A 22517-nucleotide genomic window follows, 5' to 3' on the forward strand; every position below is an offset into this window, starting at 1 on the left:
GAACAAAAGCTGAGTATGGTGGGTCACAATTGTAATCCCACAGGTACTGAGATCCCAGTATCTTGCTGGCCAGCTCAGTGAGCCTAGCTTATTTGATGAATTTCCAGCCAATTAGAGACCTTGTCTCAAACAAGATGGAAGGTGCCTGAAGATGCATAATGTGACCCCCTGACCTTTACATGCATTTCCCCCCCCCAGATTTTATAATATAGACTGTGTATGTATATACATATGTGCATCAACATTTGCTCTTTCTTTCCTTCCTTCCTTTCTTTCTTTCTTTCTTTCTTTCTTTCTTTCTTTCTTTCTTTCTTTCTTTCTTTCTCTCTCTCTCTTCCTTCCTTTCTTTCTTTCTCTCTCTCTTTCTTTCTTTCTTTCTTTCTTTCTTTCTTTCTTTCTTTCTTTCTTTCTTTCTTTCTTTCTTTCTTTCTTTCTTTCTTTCGAGACAGGTTCTCCTACAGCTCCAGGTTGGCCTTGAATGCACTATCCAAGTGGGTAAGGTAGGCTAGCCTTCACTTACTGTGCTTCATTCTTTCCACTTCTGGAACAGCCTTGGTCCTGAGTGTCAGTCAGGAGAGTCCGTCACTCAGGATTGGAAGTGCTGTTCCTGGGCCACACTAGCTGGTGGAGGATCTGAAACTAAATGCTGATCTGAGAGGTAGGAATGAAAATCCAGACAGGTGCATAAGCAGGTGGTAAAATTTGCTCATCTATTTCACAGGCAAACACATCAGAGTCCAGAAACAGAAAAGTCTCTCTTGCGATTACCGCACATGAACTTAGTGGAAAATGGCTAGAAACTTGGCCCTAGTTTCCAGAGTGCTTAACAGCTGAACAGCAGCTGGGCCTAGAGGCTTGATCAGTTACAGATTGGTGCCATGGTAGGGGTTACAGGACATCCACCTTGGTCCCAAATGCACCTTCAAAGTAGCTCCGGAGAGAAAGCGCAGTTTCTTTCCAGTTTACCCCACTGTGATTACCCAGTTGTGATCAAACTCAAGGCAGAGGTGGGAGTAATTCTATCAGACGTATAGGAAAGGGTGGGAATGAAAACACTTTCCTGGAAGTGTTTGGGAACCAATCACTCTCCTTGGCAGTTGGACCTGGTTAGCAGCTAGAAGATATTTCACTCAACGGAACCTTAGTGCTAGTTAAATTAGATGCGGTTAGGTAACCTCTTCAGACCTGTTTTCTCAGCTAGAAAAAGCTCCCTGAATGCAATGGTTTCCAAAGCCACTCGCAAACAGCTCCAAACATTTATCATGACTCAGTGTGGTCTGCTGACGTGCTGGCTGGAGATGGCTCACTGTACCCTCACAAGGCAAAAGAGCCCTGCAGTGTGCAACAGGGAAGTGTGAGCAATGCCACCTAAACATAGCCTTCAGGGAGTAAAGAAAAAGAGCCACAATAAGTAGATATACTCTCCAGAGGGGTCCTAAGAGTGGTGTGTTCTATGTGGCCCGCGATGGTTTCAAGCAAGGACACCTAATGGCACCTCACTACCGCGGTACCCCGCACCTATGCAGCGAGTTCAGATGTCAACACGCGCTTGTGCGGGAGGCAAAGCGCTCAGAGGTGGGCAAATCGGAGGCACCCGGTGGACGGGCACAGCAACAAGGCGCTGTCGCGGGGCACAGAGCATCGGGGGCCACCTCTGAACCCCAGCAGTGTTCAGCTCACCCATTCTATGCTTAGGGACGCGCGGCCGCAGGCGAGGTCAGACCCTGGCTATTGGCTCCGGAGAACAAAGGGGCCGCCCCGCGGGCCGCTCCAATAGGGCCGGGAGTGTCATCTGAGCCGTGCAGCCAATCCGCAGCGGGGCGGTGCAAGGCGAACAGCCAATCACACGCGCCCTTCTGCCCCGGGACTGGCCATGGCCCGGAACCCGGTACCCAAGTCGCCCCTTGGGTAGCCGTTCCCGTTAACCTTAGCCACAAAGTCAAAGGTATTTATTTCTCAGGCCCCCTCCCTCCGAGTCCTGTGCAATTCTGGCGGGGAGGGGCGGTGCAGGGACGGACCAGCGCCGGGACACTGTTCTCGTGCTGCTCCGCCGTCCCGGGCTGTAGAGGAAGGATGGGTCCCGGGCCTTGAGGTGCCCCGAGTCCCGCGTGCACCTCAGCTCTGGGCCCCAATATTCTGCACCACCACCACCCTTCCTTGCTCAGTTGGGAGGGACCTGAGGTTGGCTGGGAGGGCAACAGGCCAGGGCAGTAAGGTCAGGAGGGTAGGACCGTTGAAGAGCCGAGAGGACCTCCTGAGCCATCTGGTTGTTCTGAGCTCCCTATCTGTGTCTGCTCCCGTGTAGAAGAGCTTCTAGGGACAGCAATCTCAGTGTTGGCTACAAGCGATTCCGCGAGCCGGGATGAGGATGGAGATGGAGAACAAGCCAAAGGAAAGCACGCAGAAGTTACAACATTTTACTTCTTTCAAGTAAAATGACCGCAGCAGTCTCAGTGGGTGTGGTGTCTGGCGACACAGAGTCCGAATGGTCTCTAGCAGCAGTGGGAAGTTGGGTGTGGTCACCTGAGGTTGAAGGCAAGCGACAGGCTCTGCATTTTTATTTGTTTGTTTTTGGGTTTTAGCTGTGTTAAGCAATAACATGAAAACATCCCATAGCATTTGTGTCCTGTCAGTTCCGAGACTCCATGATTCTGTGCTTCTACCAATCAGTTGTGGCTGACGTTTATGTAAATGAGCCCTCATAACCGTATTTTGTAATGGTTTACAAGGCTGGGGTCTGGACTGTGTGCTAGGGATAGAGGCATCCTGTATTAGGATGCGGTTGGTCGTCTGGTGGTAACAGAAAACATGGATGATGACAGCTACCCAACAGGTACACATAGCACGACAGTAGTTTTGAGTTTCCCAAAGATGTCTGTCTCTGGCAAAGTGACCCCTGATTTGGACCAGGGAGGGGGTATATGGGCAAGATCACTGCAAGACAGACAAGTTATAGGTATGCAGGTGTGTGAGAACATAACAGATCTAGATATTGGGTGATAAACTGGGGACAATGGGGAAAGCTAACCAAAGACTATATTTTGAATGGCCTTGCCAAGACATTTTGGTCTAAATTTCCAAGTGTTGGGGAGCTCTTGAAGTATGTTAAAGGAGTAAAATATCAAAATTGCAGTTTTAGAAAAATTAGTTTGGAGCTGGGTGGTGATGGGCCACACCCTTAATCCCAGTATTCAGGAGGCAGAGGCAGGCAGATGTTTGAATTCAAGGCCAGCCTGGCCTATAGACTGAGTTCAGGACAGTCAGGGCTACAAAGAAACCCTGTCTTGGGGAGAAAGGGAAGGAAAGAAAGAAAGAAAGAAAGAAAGAGAGAGAGAGAGAGAGAGAGAGAGAGAGAGAGAGAGAGAGAGAAAGAAAGAAAGAAGAGAAAAGAAAGAAAGGAAGAAAAAGAAAGAAAGGAAGAAAGAAGAAAAATCAGTTTTGGTTCTGGTGGCAGATGGATTTGGAGGGCCCAAGAAAAACAGTAAAACTTTAAAACTATTATTCATTCATTCATTGAATGTGTGTGTGAGAGAGAGACAGAGAGACAGGGAGANGGGGGGGGGGGACCAGAGGACACAATGTTTGGAAGTTGGTTCTCTCTACCATGTGGATTACATAGATTCCGGGTATCAAGCTTAGGTCAGCTGGCTTGCATGTCATAACACTTTTACCCACTAAGCCAGTGACTCTCAACCTTTCAAATGATGTGACCATTTAATACAGTTCCTCATGCTGTGGTGACCCCAACCATAAAATTATTTTCATTGTAATTTTACATAACTGTAATTTTGCTACTGTTATGAATTATAATGTAAATATCTATGTTTTCCGATATGGTTTTAGGCAACCTGTGTTGAAAGGGTCATTCGACCCCTGAAGGGGTTCGTGTTTCCCAGGTTGAGAAATGCTGCATTAAAGGGTCATTCGACCCCTGAAGGGGTTCGTGTTTCCCAGGCTGAGAAATGCTGCATTAAGCTTTTTGTTTTGCTTTGTTTTTTGAAATCATTTAGGTGAGAAATGGTGAGATCTGGACGCGGAATTGGTGACAGGTGGCCCAGGACACCATTCTAGGTGTGATGTGAAGGCCTGGGAGAACTGTGCTGGCCTTGGGTGTGGGCTCAAGGGAGAAGCTTGGGCCGGTGATTCAGACTTGGGGTGACGCAGCTCGCCTAAGTTGGTAGAGGGCAAAGGGCCTTCTGCTTCTGTGTGGACTAGGCCCTAGAGGGTCTCACACTGCGTGGGCTGCTGGGCACAGTCTAATTTTTATGTCCCCTAAGTCTGCACAGCTTCTGTGCCTGCCTCCCCAAGTTCTGGTATTTGGAGTGAATAGCTGTGTTAATATGGCTCTGGATAGTCGAAGGCTTTTTTTTTTTTTTTTTTTTTTTTTTAAGATAGAGATTCATGTGGCCCAGGCTAGTGTTGAACTTGATATGTAGCTTAGGCTGGACTTGAACTCCTGGGGCTCTTGTTTACTGAAAACTTGGGTTACATGAATGTATGACTCCATTCAGCTTTGAGAAGATGTCTCTCATGACTGATTCAGTTTCTGTTGTCACACGTGGACAGAGTAGAGAGTTGCGCTGATGTGCCTCACACTGGCATGCTTGTATACTGTCAGAGATGTATCTTTTTAAAAGAGACTTATGTTAACTTCATGTGTTTAAGTGCTTTGCCTATGTGTATGTCTGTGCACCACATACATGCAGTGCCTATGGATCAGAAGAGGGGGTCAGGTCTAGTCCCAGGAGTTACATGTGATTACCAGTCATCGTGTGGGTACTGAGAACTGAACCCCATTCCCTGCAAGAGCTCTCAGTGTCTGAGTCGCCTCCCCATCCCCTATGCCTTGGGTTTAAGATGCGTTCCTCTGTGTTTATATGTATAGCCCTCCAGTCCTCTGCTTGTCTGAGGGACAATATTGTTTGTCCCAGTGTTGCCTGACTCCCAGTGGTTGTTTGAAACTGCAGCTAATATTGGACCATATTCAGTCTTTTCCAGCACACACATCTGACAGTTTAATTTATAAATGAAACAGAGGGTAAGGTCAATTAATGATTCAATATAATAGTTATGACAGTGTACTAAAATAAATGTCATGAGGTTCTTGGTTCTCTCAAAACGTCTTATGTACGTGAAGTTGGCCATGACTAGCTGAATCTGGGAAGCACACTGCGAGCGAGCGAGCGAGCACTCAGGCTGTTGTGCGGTGTGGCAGGTATCCCCTTGGACCTCCCTTCTGTGTCTTTGAACTTCTGTTTCCTTAGCTAGTTTGGATAGGAGGCATTGCCTCTGTGTGCATTTACTTGTGTTTTCTCAGGTTCCTGGTTGCCTTTGGTCATGTTTGAATGAAATCTTTTCCAAGGCAGAGTAAATTTGTTGTTAGTGACAAAGGCCTGGGGCCAGAGGAGTGACAGCTTTTAAGTCTTCAGTTTAATTGGCCAGTCATTTCAGTGCCTGTGAAGGCTCTTTTGTGTCAGGGTTCCAGCAGGGCAGAGCTCTGCCTTCCTAGAGCTCCTGGAAGACAGGAGTGGCCTTGGCTGTTAGTCACAGTGGGATGACCACATGTGGCCTTTGACTCACACATGACCAATGTCATTGAGAGACTGAGTTCTAAAGTTAATTTATTTGAATTTAAGAATGTTTTTGTTGTCTTTTAAAAATGATTTTGCTTATTTTTATTTTATTTGTATTAATGTTTTGCTTGCATGTATGAGAGTGTCAGAGTCCCTGAAACTGGAGTTTGTTGTTTGGTGGTTGTTAGCTGCCATGTGGGTGCTGGGAATTGAACCTCTGGAGGGCTGGGTCATCTCCAGGTTATTTGAATTTAAAGAACATATTTGGGCGTAGACACCAAACTCCTGAAGATGAGGGACTGGGAGTTTAGGGTTGTCCTCCAAGTCTCATGCCTTCTCTTGGGGGCTACACAGTTACAGAGAGTACTCCGCTAGGGGCAAGGCTGCCCCAGCCCATTCCGGTACCACCATATCCGGGACCGTGAGCAATGACCGAGTCTCTCGGAGGCAGGGTTTCCTTTGCTAAGTGATGATGTGATGGGTTTCGCGTGCTGAGTGCTTGATACTTTGTCAGTGTTCAGCAGCTGGTGACATTCTCCTTGTTCCTGTGACCACTCATTCTTTCCCCAGGCCACTGTCAAGCTGTTCAAGGAAGCCCTTACCCCTTCCTCAGTCAAGAAGAGATGTGGGTGATGAACCTCCTCTTACCCAAGGGGAGATCTAAGAGCCCTGTGGCACACAGAGATACTGATGTTGTTCTCATCTGTCCCAATGCAGATGTTGTCCCAGCGCTCTGGCAATTTCCTGGTGAGGCAGGCAGGCAGGCAGGCAGGCAGGCAGGCAGGCAGGCAGGCAGGCGGGGAAAGCGAGCAGAAGGCTGTCACTGGTGGGGTGCTCTGAGGAGAGGTAGGGTTAGTGAGTTCTAGGAAAGACGTGTCTGTTAGAAAAGGAAGCAGGGTAGAGGGGGAAGGTGGCAGGTGGGGAAGGCTCCGAGGCAGCCTCTCCTGTCTGGGTCTCCTGGGAAGGTAAAGGGTCTTTGGTACACATAAGAGCTCAACAGGACGAAGACTCTGTGGGACTTCTGGGCTGAGAAAAGCCAGTGACTGGGCTTCCGACATTGGAAGTCCTGCTTTTCTGCTGACGAAGGAGATGTGAGGTACCATTCACTTTTCAACTGTTCCTGGGCAGGGTCCTGAACTGTGGAAGGGGTGAGTGAGGAGACCTGACAGGCCCCTGAGGTGCTTGCTGGTCCCCGGCACTTGGCCTCGCCTTATTCCTATTTCTGCCCTTCAGTCTATGCTGACAGTAACGTCCCCTGTTATCGCCCCAGTCCCGGGCCCCACCGCCTGCTGCAGGCCACACTCCCCTCTTCGTGTTTCTGCAGTTGGCAGAACAGCTGGTGGTTGGGGAACTTCCCATCAGGGGAGTTCATTTCCAACCTGCACCCTGACCCAGTGTGGGAATCTAGGCTTGAGCAGGCCACAGGAAGATGGAGGTGACCAGGGCTTTATCCTGTATGTGTTCTGTCCTTATGGTCCTCGTGAGGGGGTGGAAGGAAGAGAGCGTCAAGACCAGGGCTCAGGCTCCGTGTGATAGACCAACCTGTGCTGTGTCCTTTCTCGTGTGTGTGTGTGTGTGTGTGTGTGTGTGTGTGTGTGTGTGCCTGTCCCGTAGCTTCTGTGTTCTGCTAGGTGGACAGTCAGCTCACCTACTCACTCTTGTCAGCTGTCTGGTGTGTCAGGTGGGTTATGAGAAAGGTAAGTGGCTTGGTAGAATAATAGATGGAATGAGACACACACTTGGTAAGGAAGGGTCTGTGGTGGCACGGAGGACCTGAGAGGAGTGCCCATGTGCAGGGCCTGCCTTGGGCTTGCTTTTCCTAGGCTGTTCTGCAGACATGGAACATCAGAGCATACAGGAAGTAGGTCTCAAAAACCATGGCCTCCCTCCCCCATCTGTCTTTTCCGTATCTCCCTCCCCCCTTATTTTTCTCCTTTGAATATGTGTGGGTCTCCTTCCTTCTGTTCCTACATTTGTCACTGCTGAGACCCCAGAAGAGTTGCTTTTCCCCTGCCTGGTGTGGCCTGAACAGACATATATTAAGGTGGTACACAGGCTGGGTCACCAGGAACCAAAGTCCTCCTGGTGCCGCTTTTGAATGAGTTCTGAGAAGCCAGAGTAGGTAAGGTGGGGCTCTGACTGGGTGGCTTAGGGCCTGGCCTGTGTGGCATAGATGAGACCTGACCCTCTAACCTTGTCCTGCATTTTTGATCCATACTCACTCCGAGGTTCCCCATGGCTAGGTGACCTCTCAGTTTGCAGTTCTCAAGGCCTCTTGAGATGGTCCCCAACGTGTGGGGTGCAGAAACACACAAAGAGGGAGCTGAAGGCAGTGGGTGGAGGCAAGAGAGAGCTCCAGTCCCCAGATGCATCTCCAGGTAGAGATTGCCTTTACTTCCTGCTACTCCCCAGCCTCTGCCCACCAGTGGGTCTCAGTGTCTAGGAGGATGCACAGTGGCAGTTCTTCCCAGACCCTCATGGGGGAAACAGCTGCAGCCAAAATCTGCTGCCTCCACAGAAGAGATCTCCACAGGGGTAGAAGGCAGAGGTTTGTTTTGTTCATTGAATAAATATTAGTAAGAATGGTGACATTACCAGGCAGTGGAACTCCAGCCTTGGGTACAGCCCAGGCAGATGCGTCCCACTGCACACACATGCTCTCACAACAAATCATGGATGGTCCCCAGGCAGGAGGATGGCACATGCAGCTTATTATGAATTTGCCTGGTCATTGGATTACCATCTGTTAGATAATTGCCCTTATCAAATTAAAAATAAACATCCTATTTTTATAACAGAAAAGTTTCTATTCCAGCCAACCTGCTAGAGGGAGGTATCCACCTTCCCTGGAAGAGGGGGCCGTGGGCTTCCTTCCTGTTCATGTCTCCAGTGGATGGCTTCCAGACGCCCGAGGAAGACATCAGTGGGTTGTCAAGCTGGCAAGAGGCTTATTTAGTTTTGAAAAGATCTGCAGCTGTTTAGAGAGGACAGAGCCAGAGCTTAGCAACTGCAAGTTCCTAAAGGAAATGTTCTGAGGAAAAGAAAGAAGGTGCCTCCTCCCTCCCCACAGCTGGGGCTTGTCTTTCCAGTCAGGGCACAGGTTTCTAGCCTGGATAAGTATTCCCAAAGCAGACTCAGGAAGGTGGGTGGCCTGGGGATTATCAAACCAAGGGCTAGTTTTTATTCAGGGCTCTAGGGCCCAGACTTGGTTTTCTAGTTAAAGATAACCCAACCAAGAAGCCCCTGTCTAGGGCCAGAGTGAAGTCGGCTTTGAGTTTCCATACGACAGCTAAATACACAGCCCCTGCTTGTATTAAGGTGGTATTAGTGGGTGAAGCCAGACTCCAATCTTAGGAGAGAGTCATGTCTCTGGGGTGAGCATGAGCCCACCTGTGAGCCACAGCTCAAAGGCAGACAGAGTGTTTGGAAATGCTCAAACCAGTAAGTGTTGGAAATGCTCAAACCAGTAAGTGTCTAGCCTGGGCTACACAAGACACTGCCTCCCACTCTCCTGAAGATAAGAGGGTGGTGGTGAAAAGGACTGTGAGGGGAGTTAGCTTGGCCACGGAGGTTCCAGGGTAAGCCAGCTACTCTGGTAAGCTGACACTTAAGCAGAAGAAGGAAACGAGAGTGAGATGGCAGGTAGGGATGGTAGGGATGAGCAGAGTAGCTCGGGTCAGGCTGGGGTATCCAAGCAGCCACACGGTCTGCCTGAAGCCATACCCAGGTATGAAGGGAAGCAGTTGGGAATGTTCATCGTGAACTAGGGAGTGTGAGCTAGCATGCCCTTCATGGCATTGCTGGCCTCAGTGGCAGTGACAGCTGCAGCGGCAGCAGCGGCAGTGAGATGTCCTGCAGGGGTTTATTCTGGGGCGTTGGGAGAGTGTCCCACTGACTTAGGACATGTGGGAGAACATCTGCCTTCCAGGCGTTGCTGTAGTTTGGTGACAGTGCTGGGGGTTGAGTTCCAGGCCTTGCACATGGTAAGCGCTCTGCTACGTGGACACCTCCAGGTGTCTTCTTTAACAGGTTCCCCCATATCTATCCTTACCTGATGTACCTGGTTCTCGGGTGGCATGCTCCTCATACACTCTCTACCCATGCTGAGGGTGTCAGCCTTGACGCTGTAGTGTGGGGGTTAGGAGACTTTGATGTTTATCCAGTTCAGCCATTTAGCCATTTTTGTGTGTCTGCACACCACGGCCTCTGAGGGGCCCAGTTTCTCTTTGTACATGAGAATTATGCCCATGTAACCTTCCCATCTGCACATTTTTACCTGAGGGAGTGGATAGGACTCAAAAAACAAACAAACAAACAAAAAACAAATACCCCCCCCCCCCCAAAAAAAAACCCTGGCTGCAAAAAAAAAAAAAAAAAAAAAAAAACCTTTAAAAACTCTAAAAAAAAAACCCCCAAACAAACAAACCCCCCCCCCCCCCGAAAAGAAACCCTGGGCTATGAGATGGGAGACAGGGGCTGGGGAAATGGTTTGGACCATGTGCCATTCATTAGCCATTCTTTCTCTTTTCTCCCATCTTACCGCCCAGGTGGCAGGGCTGAGATCTCACCAGCACTGATGCAGTAGGAGGCCCGCAGGGATGGAGAGCGGCCTGGCTGGCAGCATCTCAGGTAAGAGGAGTCAGCCTCCCCATTTGAGACCCCTTGCCCTCCTTGGAGCCAAACATAAGTTGATGTCCTCCACTAGTATCTTCTGGGATGTAGAATTTCACTGTGGGTACCAGAACTTTGAAGGTCACCCAGAGAATAAAACAAGGACATTAATGTTGGGAGAAAAATGAAGGCAAAGCCAGGCTGTAGAGCTATGCAGAAGGCCAGGTAAAATCGGGTGTGCTTTTGGTGCTGGAACTGGGGCTTGAAGTGTCTGGCTGGTCAGATTTGGAGAATGAGCTCTCTGGTTAGGATGACTGGCTAAGGGATGGATGCTGGTGTTTACTGAATCCAGAGTTCTATAGGTCCCGAGGTCACTCAGAGTTCAAGGTCTTCATCTCTCTGTAGGCTGCTATGATGACAAACAGCAGCAGCCTAGGGATGCCCAGGCATGTGCTGCCTGGAGTGGAAAAATTTCCTACCTGGTTGTGTGCTCTTGTTAGGAGCCCTCTGCAGGCCCGCAGCAGCCCCCTCCTGCGAATGGCCCTCTCATCCCTTAGTAGCAGTCCTGTCATGGCAACAGAGAACATCATTTTGTCATAACGAATGGGGACAAGTACCTATAGTCCAGAGGCTTTTCTCACATCTGAGCCCAAGGCAGTGGGCCTCTGGGCAGGCCGAGGTTCAAGCACACCCCCTTTCCTAGCTGTAGGACCTGCCGGGGCCTGGGATGTCTACACTCCTCTCTACTCTTCAATGGGCAGATGGAGAAGAGCTCTGCCCAGGGTCATCTTCCTGGTTGGATGTCAAAGCCAAGTTTAACCAGGCAAGGCATTAAACATGGGGGTCTTTGGGCTAATTGGCAGCATGTCAATCAGGGACAGTGGTCTCTTCTCATCGAATAAACCTCAGATTCACTGCCAGACTGTATACTTGGTACCAAATGCTTCCTACGTCCAGGTTTCAGTGCAGGTCAGGTGACAGTCCTGTAATCAATTCAACTCATTACACTTGGACATTCAAGTCCTGACAATATATAATTGAAGTCACTACTTTCCTCCTAAAGCATGGCTTTATTAAAATGAATTCTCATGAGCAAACACAGGGAAGACCAAAATTTGTTTGGAACTGAAATTTATTAACCTTATGCATCAGGAATCTATCATAAGTATTTTCCCCTGAAATAAAATGTCTTAGTTACTTTTCAGTTTCTGTGATGAAACACCATGACCGAGGCAACTTATAAGACGAAGCATTTAATTTGGTTTATGGTTTCAGAGGATTTGAATCTATAATGGTGGAGTGAAGGGACAGCTGAGGACACACACCTTGAGGACACACACACACACACACACAGAGAGAGAGAGAGAGAGAGAGAGAGAGAGAGAGAGAGAGAGAGAGAGAGAGAGAGAGAAAGAGGGGGGGCACAAGTCTTTTGAAACATCAAAGCCCATCCCCAGTGACACGCTTCTGTCAGTGAGGTCATACTTCCCTCTCCCAGCTGAGGGCTAAGTATTCAAACATAAGGCCCTCTGGAGGCCATTCTCATTCAAACTCCCACAGAAAGTCAGCTGACACTAAGACAGAGGTCAGTCTTCCACCCTGGACTGGCAGTGCCACCACGAGCCGTGCGTCACACTCTTCAGTTCCATCAGCCGCTTGTCTTTTGCTGCGGTGCCTGGTCCAGCGGCATCAGCTCGCCAGATTTGTGATGGAGCAGCCTCAGCACAGCAGGGTTTCGCTCAAGCATCTCCTCACCTAAATGGACTTTAGTTTCAGAGCAGATAACAGAAAAACTACAGAGTGAAGGCCCCTTTTCTCCTGTTGACATTTTACTTTAGTGAAGTATGATCAGTGAGCCAATACTGGGTAGTAACTACCCAAAGCCCATAGTGTAGACTCGGGCTAACCCTTGGAGCCAGACTTTCTAATGGGTTTGGTATCGAGTAGTGTCATTGACCCCAAATACAGCACCCAACTGATCCTCCCCCACCCCACCTGAATGACCAGTTCCCTCTTTATGTCGGGTGCCTTTTCCAGAATGATGTGGAGTTGGAACTACACAGCCTGTGGCCTTTCCAGGTTGGCTTCTTTCACTTAGCAATGTACATTTAGGTTTCCCCAGACCCCCATCTTTCCTGATAGTGGATTTCTTTTTATTACTAAGTATCACTCCTTATGCATATAGCAGTATCCACTCCTGTTCCCCTCCCACTCCCCGTTTGCCCATTCCTCCAAGGGCATCTTGTTTGGAATTGTTTTTGGGTCAATACTTACAACACTGATTGCTGGATTATATGATACACTCACGCTCAGCTCTTTAATCCATTGCTGAAGCGTCTTTTGAAGAAGCTGCCATTCTTGATTCCTACTTTTAAGGAATAAGTTCCTGCTGCTTTGCCTACTTGCCAGCCTTTAGGCTTCCATCAGTGTTAACATTCTGTGGTAGCAGTTTAACTTTTAATATTGTATGAGCCAAGTTTTTCCTTTTAAGGACTTTCTTATCAAATTATATACAGTACATGTTTTATAAGCTAACTTAAATGGGATTACACTGAATTTAAATATTATTTGCCTTTTCATTTTGGAATATATTTGTCCTGGGGTTCTTTATTAGTTTCACTTCTTTTGCTGTGATAAAATACCCTGAGCATAGCAATATAGAGAAGAAACGGCTTATATGACTTACAGTGTCGGGGCAGTCATCAGGGGCAGTCATGGCAGGATGCCAGTCAGCTGGTCATGATGTCACATCATGTCACATCATGTTCCAGAGCACAGAGAGAGTAAAAGGGGCCCAATCCGCCTGCTGCTGCTGCCGCTGCTCAGCTTTCTTTACGATCCAGAGCCCAGGTCCTGAAATGGTGCCTCCAGCATCAGGGTGGGTCTGCACACTGCGGCTAACAGTCAGGACAACCCACCACAGACATGCCCACAGGTCAACTTGAGCTATGTAGCTGTTCATTAACACTTTCTTCCCAGGTGACAGTTAAGACTAATAGCACAACTTCTTTGTCTCTTCAGTAAAGTTTAGTAGTTTTCCTCACAGAAGGTTTGCGGGCTTTTAAGGCGTTCACAGCTCTTTTATAATGGCTACTGTCAGTCTTTAAAAAGTGATTTTGAGTACTTTGTGCCTGACAGTCTTGCTGAACTATAGTATTTCCACTTGTTAGTGAATTCTCTGGCACACCTGAGCACATGAGTTTTTTTTTTTTTTTTTTTCTCTTGTGTTTCCCCCTAGCCTTTGGCAGATTCCCCAAGGACAAGGTTAAATAGTATCAATGATAAGTGTCTTTATTCTGTTCTTTAGACTGTCTTCTATCCTTTGCTATTGAATAGAATGCTTGCTATAAATTTAGTACACATTTTTTTGTTGTTGTTGTTAGCTGGAATGTCCCTATATTCTTAGTCTGCTAATCCTCCTGCCTCCTGAAATGATGTCTTTATCATATGACTCTGCATCTGTTGGGAATGACAGAAGAGATACTTTTTTTTTTTTTTTATGCTAGAGAATTGATTACAGACCTCATGGCTGCCAGGCAATCACTCTACAACACCACATGATTTCTTTACTTTTAATAAGATAATCTCAAGAATTATATCAAGCCATCATTGCTTTTCTGGGGTAAAAATGCCTGCCAGGCTGTATTATTTCTGATTCTGATGAACTTGCTTTACAGATGTTTGTTTTAGGAGCAGTAAGTCTCCAGTTTCCTGCTTATCCCCATTCTTGCACACTTGTCATATAGACGGCTCTCATGCTCTCCTCTCTCCTCCGCCTTTCTCATCCCTCCCAGTTACTAAACAGTTCCAGAGCTGCGAATAGTTCTTTCTTACAAATTAAAAGATATTTTATTTATGAGTGATGAGCGAGTGTCTGTGAGTGTATGCTGCACATGTGCAGGGTCCTACAGAGACAGAAGACAATGTCAGGTCCCCGAGAGCTGGAGTTACAGCTGGTTGTGAGCCACTCCATGTGGGTGCTGGGAGCTGAATTCAGGTCCTCTGGGAAGAGCAGGACATGCTCTTAAATTGTGAAACATCTCTCAAACCTTCCTTTGAATTTTTATGAGTTGATGCTGCCATGTTGTATATAATCCGGTTTGGTGCTAGAATTCAGCTTTCACATTAGCCTCTTATAAATGTTTATACAATCTGTTTTTAAAAACATGACTTTGTTTAAAATTATTTTTAACATATTTTCATTAAAAAAAAAAATAAGGACAGGGTCTACATATCCCTGACTGTCCTAGAACTCACCATGTAGGCCAGGGTAGCCTCGAACTCACAGAGCTCTGCCCGCTTCAGCCTCCCAAGTGTTGGGATTAAAACTGTGCACTGCTGTGCTAGGCTGTTTTTATTTGTATGGGTGTGTGTGTTTTGCCTGCATGCAGTGCCCATAGATACCAGAAGGGAACATCAGATCTCCTGAGACTGGAATTGCAGGGGATGCCTTGTGGGTGCTGGGAACTGAACCCAGGTCCTCTGAAAGAGCAACCAGTATTCTTAACCACTGAGCCATCCCTTCAGCCCCTTTAACCTACTCTGGAATCAATTTTAGTTAGTATTTTCTGGTAAAATTAATTACTTTATATATTTAAAGATTTAGTGATATGAAGGCTATACACGACATTTTAGGATTTGGGGGATTCTTTTGTACGTTTGCTAGTCTTTGTTTTTAGAGTTACTAACACCCCTTTTCTACGCCTTTGAATGGGAGGTTGTGCTGCTGCTGCTGCTGCTGCTGAAGTCTTTCGTCCACAAATCTTTCTCTAGGCTCATAACTGTTCCACGCTGCCCCCTTTCTGTCAGACATGAGCATCTTACTGGTGCAACACACAGAAAGGTGCACATGTCACAAGCTCCATGAATTCTTACAGAGCAAACCCAGTGTTGTGGCCAGGACCTACATCAAGGGACACCAATAGAACCTCAGAGCCCATGCCTCTGTAATGAGCCATGGTTGTGGCTTCTGATTCACAGATTAGTTTTTACCAGCTCTGATATTCATATAAAGTGAACCACACTCGTACTGTCTTTTCTGAAGCGGTCTTCACTGTGGCTTCTTACTGCCAGGAGCTTGGGTGTAAGGTATGGTTTGGGAGCTGCTTCCCCAAGCTCTAGTGGATTACCTTTATTGAAAGGGCTCGGAATGCATTTTCCCATTTGGAGCCTTTGGGGCCTACCTACCTACCTACTTACTCTTGATGAATTTGCTAAATGCGTGCGCACGTGTGTGTGTGTGTGTGTGTGTGTGTGTGTGTCCTTACCAGTGAGGTGTTCCTGCTCTGTGCCTACTGTATAGGAGCAGGGGCCCTGCCAGTGAAGAGGAAAGGTTAGTGACTTAGGGTGTGGTACCCCTAACCACTGAGGGACTGAGCATGCCTTTGCCTAGAAAGCACCCAGTTCCAAATTCTTAGAAAAAGAACAGTGAGTTTTGGGATAGAGAGACGGCTCAGGAGGTGTTCTTAAAGGGCAAACCTGATAGCCCAAGCTCAAGCCCCAAAGCCTGCTTGTGGAATGAGAAAGTCAATACCACAGAGCTGTTCTCTAGCCTCCACATATTCACCTTGCATCTGTCCCCCCCCCCCACACACCTGGGGTGAGGGGAGGGAGGTTTTTTGTTTGTTTGTTTGTTTGTTAAGTGGTGACTTTGAGCATTGGCCATCTTTTCTCCCCGAGTCAGGAAGCACCTCTGCTTGGTTTCTTTAATGGCTCTGACTCTTCTGGGCCTTGGGTAGAGAAGGCAGGTCAGCGTATGCATGCCCACAGCCTTGGCAAGCCAGCCATGCCCTTGTGTTTACTCTCCCGTGGGCTCCCTCCTCACTCCACATCCTGCCTGTCTGTATAGGATCCTTCAAGTCTTTCCCTACCCATGTTCTTCCTTAGCCACGTTCTTCTCTTTATTTCAAGCTGCTTGCCTTTCATTCTTTCAGCTATCCCTACCCGTCCACAGCCCTCTTCCTCTCCAGGCATTCCAGAGTGATGTCTTCTGACTTCTCCCTTTGCCCCTGCAGGAGATGGGCTGGCAAGAATCAAGCAGGAGAAGCCAGAGGGGCTGTTGCAGACTGTGGCATCTCAGGCCGTGCTTCCAGAGAAGGACAAGGAAAACATATTTCAGCAACAGAGTGGCCTCCCTCCTTGCCAGACCATGGGGAGGCCCTGGGCTCTGGGGTCACAAGAGGAGACTGGGGGTACACGGTGGGCCCCACTTCCTGAGCAGGATGCACCACTGGCTGCTCGAGTTACAGGGACAGCTTCAGGTCCTCTGAGCCCCTCACTTTCTGCGGGCGGGGGTCAGTTTGTGTGCGTGGATTGTGGGAAGAGATTCAGCTGGTGGTCGTCCCTGAAGATTCACCAGCGCACACACACCGGTGAGAAGCCCTACCTCTGTGGCAAGTGTGGCAAGAGCTTCAGCCAGAAGCCCAACTTGGTGCGCCACCAGCGCCACCATACGGGCGAGAGACCCTTCTGCTGCCCGGAGTGCACGAGGCGCTTCAGTCAGAAACAGCACCTACTCAAACACCAGAAGACACACTCTCGGCCTGCCACTCACACGTGTCCAGAATGTGAGCGCTGCTTTCGGCATCAAGTGGGCCTCCGCATCCACCAGCGGACACATGTCCGAAACCGCCTGAGTGCCCGTGCCAACTTCCACGAGATGTTCCGGTATGCTGCTGCACGTCGCTGGTCCTGTCGTCTGCGCCCAGGATCTCTACGCGGGCATCCCGAGTGGGTCTGGCTGGGGCTCTGCCGGAGTTGGTGGGGCCAGCATGGTGTACGGACAACAGCCCACAGCCGCTTAGGTCCCAGTGAACAGCGCCAGTTCATCTGCAATGATTGCGGTAAGAGCTTCACGTGGTGGTCATCGCTGAACATCCATCAGCGCATCCACACAGGTGAGCGGCCCTATGCGTGCCCTGAGTGTGGCCGCCGCTTCAGCCAGAAGCCCAACCTCACGAGGCACCTACGCAACCACACCGGTGAGCGGCCGCACCCTTGCTCGCACTGTGGACGCAGCTTCCGCCAGAAGCAGCACCTGCTCAAGCACCTGCGCACACACCTGCCTGGCGCCCAGGCCGCAAGGTGCACCAGCTGTGGCCAGAGCTGCCCCAGCCGTGCAGCACTGCGAGCCCACCAGCGTGTGCACGCAGCTGCGGAGCTGCTGCGCTCGCAGTCTGTGGTCCGGGATGGTGTGCCTGGCTCTGAGTCACAAGCTGAGATCGCCCAGAGTGTGGTTTTGAAGTCCCAGGGACTCCAGGGTGCTAAGGAAGTGCTGTGTGGCCAGGAGTGTGAGACCTTGGCTGTGCCCAGCGAGCAGCGCCAGTTCATCTGCAATGAGTGCGGCAAGAGCTTCTCATGGTGGTCAGCACTCACCATCCACCAGCGCATCCACACGGGCGAGAGGCCCTATGCCTGCCCAGACTGCGGTCGCTGTTTTAGCCAGAAGCCTAACCTCACACGACACCAGCGGAACCACACAGGCGAGAGACCCTACCTGTGCACAGCCTGTGGCCGTGGCTTCCGTCAAAAGCAGCATCTGCTCAAGCATCAGCGTGTCCATCGTGGAGCTCAGGCACCACACCCTGGCCCAGAGGAAGAGCTGTAGTGTGCCCTGTGCAACTGATGGTGGTGGGTGGTGGAGTGTGTGCCTGTAGGGTGTATGTCAGGAACAGGGGATGTTCCCCGAGTTAGGCTCATCAAGGTTCTGAGGCCTAAGAATGGTATTCTAGAAGCATCTCAAAGGAAGTCTAAAAAGTGCCTCGTAGGGGCGGTGAGATCAAAGCTGTGGGTGTTTAGGATGGACTGTGATTGTTAGGGTACCATTCAGAATTGGCTCCCAGCCGTAGGCACCTTGTGAGGAGCAGTTGGGGGTCCTAGAAAAGCCACTGTGTGTGAAATGACCTGGGACTGATCAGTGGTAGCACTAGCCTGACACATAGGCTACAAGATGGTCAGTGGGGTGGTCCCCATGGGAAAGACGGTCACAGACTCCAGGATATCAATAGAACAAAGGCTGTGGCTAAGAAGGTGTAATTATTTCCCCAGCTCCAAGGACAGTGCCAAGCAGCCACGCTGGATCATTTGATGGCCCAGACTCTGAGCATCTTGCTGCTTGGAGCACTAGGTACAGCAGACTGGCCTAATTGGCAGTGTGTATGATGATTGGAGGGTGTGGTGCAGTCAGATGGTGTCATCCATAGCTTGGCTGCTTGGGGAAGTGACTATGCAAGAACAGGCTGTCTGTGCCAAGTGTATGTGTGTGTTTGTGACTGCCTTGGGTCCTTACCCTTACTGGTATTGGAGAAAAATGAAGGACTGAATATTCCATATGGTGTCACTGTTCTTTCATCCTTACCCAAGCCCATGTGTGCGAGCTCCCTAGGATAAGGTGTGTGTGTGTGTGTGTGTGTGTGTGTGTGTGTGTGTGTGTGTGGCAGGTGTGGGGCTGTTACCGTTCATCTGTGCCCTACTCCTACCTGCTGCCCAGGCTGGAGGGTGGTTTTCTGTCTTCCACTCTCCTTCATGCCACTTGCATATCTCTTCCCATTCACTGATTCTCCGTCCCCCACTCTGTCCCTCTGAAGTCACCTCTCATGTCCCTCTACAGAAGGGTGGCTGATGTGCTGGTGCTGACAGAAGCCAGGGCTCCAGCCTAGGCTCTGTAACCTTGGGTCTATACTCCTTCCAGGAGATGAGTACCAGGGCAGGGTATCCCGGGAGCAGAAGGAAGGTGAGACCCAGTAAACTTCTGGAGGAGCAAGAACCACACTTGCCGGTGTCCTGGGGCCGGTGACGCCAAGTGCAGAATTCAGTCTGGCTTCTGGTCGCCACTAAATGGAGAATAGTTGAACCTTTTATTTTGGAGATGCTTTAGTTGTGGTGTTATCAAAGGACAGGAGGACAAACAAGACCCTTGCAGTCATCGTCCTCCTCCCGAGAAGCACAGCAGCAGTGAAGCTTAGCATCAAGCCCGGGCTGCTCGCTCTTGGTCAGATTCTTTGATTCTAAACTGGGCTGAGTCCTGCGCTGGGCGAGGTGTGCAGATCAGCTCCGAGTGCCAACAGGAAGCTGAGCCTGCAGAGTTCCCTGTCCTACCCCCTGCCCTCCCCCATATCCCTCACACACACCAGAAGGAGCCTCTCCCTGCCTCCCTGGCACTACCTTGCCCTTCCTACCCAGCCGGCACTGCCCTTCCCAGGAGGATTCCAGTGTCTTGCATTACATCAGAACAGATGTAATGCTTCCAGGCTTCTTCGTCTTTGTCATCTAGCAAATCCTGAGTCGAGCCTGAAAAGATGGCCTACTCCTGAAAGGCATCCCAGGGCACCACCATTTGGGGTTAGAGAACCATTGCCTCAGGGTAGACTCAGCAGAAACACTGGCTCCCTAGAGAACCATGTGGGCGAGGGGTGGTGCAGGAAGATATCAGCTATGCTCCATCCTTCAATGGAATAGGTTCTCTCCTGCAAATGGCCCGCATTGAATGTCACATCACAGTGGCGCGTCAGTAGGATTCAGGGTTAACGAGGCCCAGTTGTAGCCCCTGCTTGTGCAAGTTGGTGAGAATGACTGTTCACTTTTCCTGTGTGGTGACTGTCTCACAGGGTCACAGGGCAGACAGGGTCAAATCCCACAGAGGGCTGGATTATGGTTTCTGTACATATTGATCAGATGGGGTCTGCAAAGCACTGGCTCCTTAACAGACCTGTACCAAGATTTGTACCAGATGGGTAGGACGCAGCCCCTGCCCTCACTGAAGGACTCCCTAGGGAATCATTTTCATATGCTGTGAAACTTGTCATAATCTGTATGCTCAGCTCTCAAAAAAACGGCTTTCAGCGCTGGCTGTGTTGGCCAGGCTCTCTTGTTCATTATCTCATTTAATTCCTCATGGTCAGTGATGTGAGCTAACAGTGACCTTGCCAGTTGGCATGGTGGAAAACGGGTTGGTAGTGGGACTTGTCCACCAAGTCCTGTTCTACACTGGTGGCAAGCCCAGGCCACCTGTCAGCCTCAGGTCTGTGGTTACGACTGTTGGCTCCTCAAAGGAAAACACAGAACTGTCAACTTGAGTTCTGATTCCCTTTCTTTATAAAGTGGGTCAGAGAATATCAAAGAGGTGGCATAAAATCAAAGACAAGGTCGGACTTGTCCTAGAGGTTTACAATGTGGGACGCTGTGCCGCACTGCAGAGATCAAGGGGGGGGGCACACGGGAGCCAGCCCTGAGAAAGGAAACAAGACCCCAAGGGTTCCTGTCCCATCCTCTGCCAGGTGAGTGAGTGCAAGCCTGCAGGGACGCTGTGGCCACATCAGCTGGTTGGGGCTGGATCCTGGAACCCTTGCCTTCTGTGAGGAGCAGCCTGAAGTTGGATGGTACATGAAGAGAGATTGACATTTGGTAAGCAATAAAAACATCAAGTTTGACAGCAAAGGGATCAGGTTTCAGGCTCCTTGGAAGGGTTCGGGGTACACTGGCCAGGATCAATCTGCCATGGGAAGCTGATTGGGAGAAGGTGGGGGTAGGATACAGAGTCCTGGGGAGCAGCTGCCCAGCAGGTGCACCAACCTGGACAGAGAGAGAGCAGATCTTGGCTCAGAGAGGCTTGGTGCAAAAGCTGGCAGAGTTGGGCCATATGGGACCCTTTTCAAAAACAAGCAACTAAGTACACACACACACACACACACACCCGGTTCCTGAGTTTCAACTTGAATTTTATATAACAGCTACATGAGGCAATAATGTACCCTAGTTGTAATGATGCTTCTATTGGCAAAAGCCTAGATGCCTTGCTTTCTCCCACTCCTTCCTCCATCCTTTGCCCATAGCCCAAATCTAGAAAAAGGTGGGGTTTTGTTGTTGTCAAGGTTGGAGTCACAGCTCTGGGGTTGAGGCTTTGGGACTGTGGCAGGGGAAGCACACAGCAAGCACTCCTGAGGAAGTTGCTGTTACGAATCTAATAAGCTTCAAATGTGGCTACCTGAAGAGCAATTGCACTATGGAAAGGGGGAGGAGGACATCCCTGTTGAGCGCAGTCTCCATGAGGAGCTGTGTGGCTCAGCTTTCCTCTTGCTGTAAGAGAACCTGAGAACAGCGAAGGCGGTCCTGTCCTAGGGGCATGGTTGGGTTTTGGCCCTTGCCGGCTCTGTCTCTTTGGGCCTGAGGTGAGACAGAGTATCATGGTGGTAGGAGTGTCTGGCAAAGGCGGCTTCTCACCTTAAGGCAGCCAGGAAGGAGAATGACAGTAAAGAGTCAGGGAGAAGCTATTCATTCATGGGAACCCCTCCCCAACAAGCCCCCCCCCCCGCCTCCAACATGCCATCACATGACTCCATCACATGACTCCACCAGTATATTACTCCTTCAGTGCCATGGAAGCAGCAGTTCTCATCCTGTGGGTCGTGACCCCTTTGGGTGCACAGAACAGGTATCCTGCATATCAGGTATTTATGTTACGATTCACAACAATAGCGAAATTACAGTTATGACGACGTAGCATTTAGTTACACACCATGAACTGTATTAAAGGGTTGAAGCCTTAGGAAGGTTGAGAATCACTGCTGAATGGAGGGGCATATTGTTTCTAAACGGTAGCTGGGATGAACCAATTTTCCACATTCAGTTCATCTGCCGTGCGTTTAAAAGTCTGGCTGGGTTGATGTTATAGGTCTTGTCTTGGACTTTCATTGTGAAGAAAGAACTTTGGAACATCAGATGACATCTCACAAACAGAGCCTCACATCTATGCCCAGGTCCCCTCATCCCCTGACACCCCTCTACGTTGTAGCTGGGTCTGCAGTTCAGCTTGCAGGTCCCCATTCTCTTCTTCTCCCTACGGCTGCCCACGAAGAGATCAGGCGTTCATGTCAACCTGTGGTAGTCACTGAAAAGACAGTGAAAAGGACTCATCGCGACAGACTCAGGGGGTCCGGGGATGCTTAAAACACAGTCCCTGCTCTTGGAAATTTACAACTTGGTGGGGATGGCGCCAGGCAATTTGACGAGATGTAGTGGGGACCGTGTCCTGATATCTGGAGATAGGAAGACCTCTTGGAAAGAGTAGACAGACAGAAGTCCTGGAGATTTATCCCTGTGCAGGCAGCCCTCCAGGATGCCCAGCACAGTGATCTGTGGGAACCTCAGGAATATTCTGGAGCCACCTGTTTGTCTGGTGGGCCTCAGGGTGAATGCAGCACAAGGCCTGACCAGGCCTTGCTGAGTTGGCTGTTCCACCCTTGCAGAAAGGATCCAAAGGCCTGTGTTGGTCTCTACCTGCTTCGTGACTCTTTTTTTTTTTTTTTTTTTTTTGGTTTTTCGAGACAGGGTTTCTCT

At 49.5% G+C, this 22517-nt stretch overlaps 1 protein-coding gene across 2 annotated transcripts; it reads left to right on the forward strand.

The window, feature by feature from the left end:
* The first annotated feature begins 1867 nt into the window (after positions 1-1867).
* On the forward strand, positions 1868-18511 carry Znf775 (zinc finger protein 775). Of its 2 annotated transcripts, none has more exons than XM_021191063.1 (3): positions 1868-1945; positions 10121-10202; positions 16199-18511. In XM_021191063.1, the coding sequence occupies exons 2-3, from the start codon at positions 10172-10174 to the stop codon at positions 17788-17790; spliced, it is 1623 nt and encodes a 540-aa protein (XP_021046722.1). In that variant the 5' UTR covers positions 1868-1945; positions 10121-10171; the 3' UTR covers positions 17791-18511. The 2 variants fall into 2 exon arrangements, with proteins under 2 accessions (XP_021046722.1, XP_029391346.1); XM_029535486.1 differs by lacking the exon at positions 1868-1945 and adding an exon at positions 2549-2833.
* The last annotated feature ends 4006 nt before the right edge of the window (positions 18512-22517 follow it).

The sequence above is a fragment of the Mus pahari genome, chromosome 2 (assembly GCF_900095145.1).
Source record: "Mus pahari chromosome 2, PAHARI_EIJ_v1.1, whole genome shotgun sequence".
Lineage (NCBI taxonomy): Eukaryota > Metazoa > Chordata > Mammalia > Rodentia > Muridae > Mus > Mus pahari.

What these genes read in the sequence shown, in the direction of transcription:
- Znf775 (XM_021191063.1), top strand. Translation starts at nt 10,172, where the DNA reads ATGGAGAGCGGCCTGGCTGGCAGCATCTCAG. An exon ending in CCTGGCTGGCAGCATCTCAG is followed by an intron (nt 10,203 to 16,198) that starts GTAAGAGGAGTC and finishes TTGCCCCTGCAG; the next exon opens with GAGATGGGCTGGCAAGAATC.